The sequence below is a fragment of the Schistocerca nitens genome, chromosome 5 (genome assembly GCF_023898315.1).
Source record: "Schistocerca nitens isolate TAMUIC-IGC-003100 chromosome 5, iqSchNite1.1, whole genome shotgun sequence".
Taxonomy (NCBI): domain Eukaryota; kingdom Metazoa; phylum Arthropoda; class Insecta; order Orthoptera; family Acrididae; genus Schistocerca; species Schistocerca nitens.
The window spans coordinates 445,338,275-445,340,451 of record NC_064618.1 but is presented as its reverse complement, the minus strand read 5'-3'; the positions used below and the strand labels follow the sequence as shown (position 1 = coordinate 445,340,451).

At 36.0% G+C, this 2,177-nt stretch overlaps 1 protein-coding gene across 1 annotated transcript; it reads right to left on the bottom strand.

Moving 5' to 3' along the window:
• Positions 1–465: 465 nt before the first annotated feature.
• Positions 466–1,053, bottom strand: LOC126260516 (baculoviral IAP repeat-containing protein 3-like). Its single transcript, XM_049957849.1, has one exon. The coding sequence runs from the start codon at positions 1,051–1,053 to the stop codon at positions 466–468; it is 588 nt and encodes a 195-aa protein (XP_049813806.1).
• Between the last annotated feature and the right edge of the window lie 1,124 nt (positions 1,054–2,177).

Genomic DNA, 2,177 nt, shown 5'->3' with positions numbered 1-2,177 from the left:
CTGAAGTGTCTTATTGGTGATGTCATCAAGTGACGCTATGTATCACATAAACAGTGTTGATGTATGTTATCTGTAACGTCATTGAATCTCGTCTTGTTTTTACTTGGCGTTGCAAGTTCTAACGTGTTTTTTCCTGTAGCTTATGGACTTACGTTTCAATTTCTGTTAAGAGTAAAAAATCAGTAATTTTCAGTGATGTGACGTTATAGCCCTATGGTATGTACCATTCATAACATCCATTGTTGTTTTACTGTATGCATTCTAGCCTCGAGCCTAAGATTATAATATTTTGATTTTGTTTTATAGAGGTCATTGCCTTCAAACTCTCTCTCTGTTCCTCTCTCTAACGCGCCACACACGCACACACACACACATTGATAAGGTAATAAAGAAGTAACTTTTCCACTTTGTTAGCGTTGCTTATTGTAGTAAAAAAGTGTAGATACAATATATTGACAGATTATTTTAATCATGTTCATCATATGACTTTCTTTCATGTATTATTTTGTCCTTAAGCCGTAAGTACTTGCAATGAGGATACCAGAATGTGTGCTGCTGCCATGGATCTTCGCCCACCTCCCAATCATGTAGTCCTCCACCACAATAGAAGCAGATTGTAGAATCACCAGTGCCAGTATAGAAGAAACCAGCCTCTACTAACTTTTCTGGTCGTACTGGTAGATATTTTGACCAATTTTTGAAAGATTCTTTACGTGCTATCCGAGAACAGTACTGAGGCCATGCAGGTAGTCTGATATGTGCCAGCTTCTGTTCATTAAACATGAATATCTGACATAAATCAATAGCTGCAGACCACACGAAGGGACATTTTGGAGAGTGACATAAATGTCTCACTAGTGGATCTTTACCCAGTTGCCACTCACTCTGTTCAGTTTCACAATAGATACATTTTACAGTATCATCATCATCATCATCATGTTGGCGATTAGGTCTGTAGAAACCAGCATGTGCTAGCTCCTCAGACTGCAAAAGTTCTTTGTACCAATTTCCGATTTGAAAGGTTTCCAACCACTCAAGGAATGTGAGGTACATCATGAAGCTTGCTCTCTGTAGTCAGTTAGCAGAAACTATGCAGTTGCTAGTTTGATGTTCATGACTTATATTTTATATGTATCAAGAATCCCTACCAAGTATCTGGTAACTCATAAAGTTACATAATTATTCCAGCTACTCTCAACTCTTCTTCGATAGAAATAATTTCATTGTCATGAGATGTATTGCCTGCAGCTCTTGAACCATGCAAGAAGAAAAGTCGTTCAACAAGTTCATTTGGATTATCCCAATACACGTAATCTACAGGTAAATTGTTATTGTATATTTTCCACTGCTTTACAACAGGGAATTTTTCTCTTCTTTTTACTGTGATACCTTTACCTCTCTGAACCTTAGGTTCACTTTCTGAAGTATCATCACTCAGTTGACGATGTTCTTCTAATAATTGTGCTCTAGATTCTTCGCGAATTAGTCTTATATCTGGTTCCATATACGTCTGCAGCCCTTTTATAATTGTCTGGTACTTGACACTCTTATTAGCATTAACAGGTTTATAACTAGCATAGTTTATCCTATGTGCATTAGTAGCTTTCAAAATTTTTCCATACGTTGAAAGATCAGCTTTTGTATATGTTTTCTTGTAGGGTCTGTTTCTAAACAGTAAATGGTACAGTCCTTTTGTTCCATTATACGTTATACCATTAATAACTAAATCGTCCCCCTCAATTATCACTTTCTCACTTCCTATCATCCACCCATTATCAGGATCATATCTCATTCCATACACTTCATCACGTTCTCTAATAGGAATTTTGTTTTAAAATTGATGAAGATAAAGTTTCTTCAGGTAAGTCAAGTTCGGGTTTAACATCAGTACTTTGTACCTTAGTGATATCTGTTTGTACAGATACAGGATTTGAAACCTCTTTCCTTTTGCTGATTGATAGAAGTTCTCTCAGAGGCTCAGAAACTGTTCGTAATTTTTCTTCCATTTCTACTTTCCTCTTATTTTCTTTTGCCTTAAGGGATAGAAACTTTTTCCATATATTTTTTCTAGCAGATATAATTTGTTTTTTCAACTTCATGTTGTGACTGACAATTCGTTGAAACATCTTATATCAAGTGAGACAGTTTATGAGGTTAAGTCTCATCTGGCTCAGATA

Coding starts and splice junctions, on each gene's coding strand:
- LOC126260516 (XM_049957849.1), bottom strand. CDS start 1,053: ATGTACCTCACATTCCTTGAGTGGTTGGAAACCTTTCAAATCGGAAAT.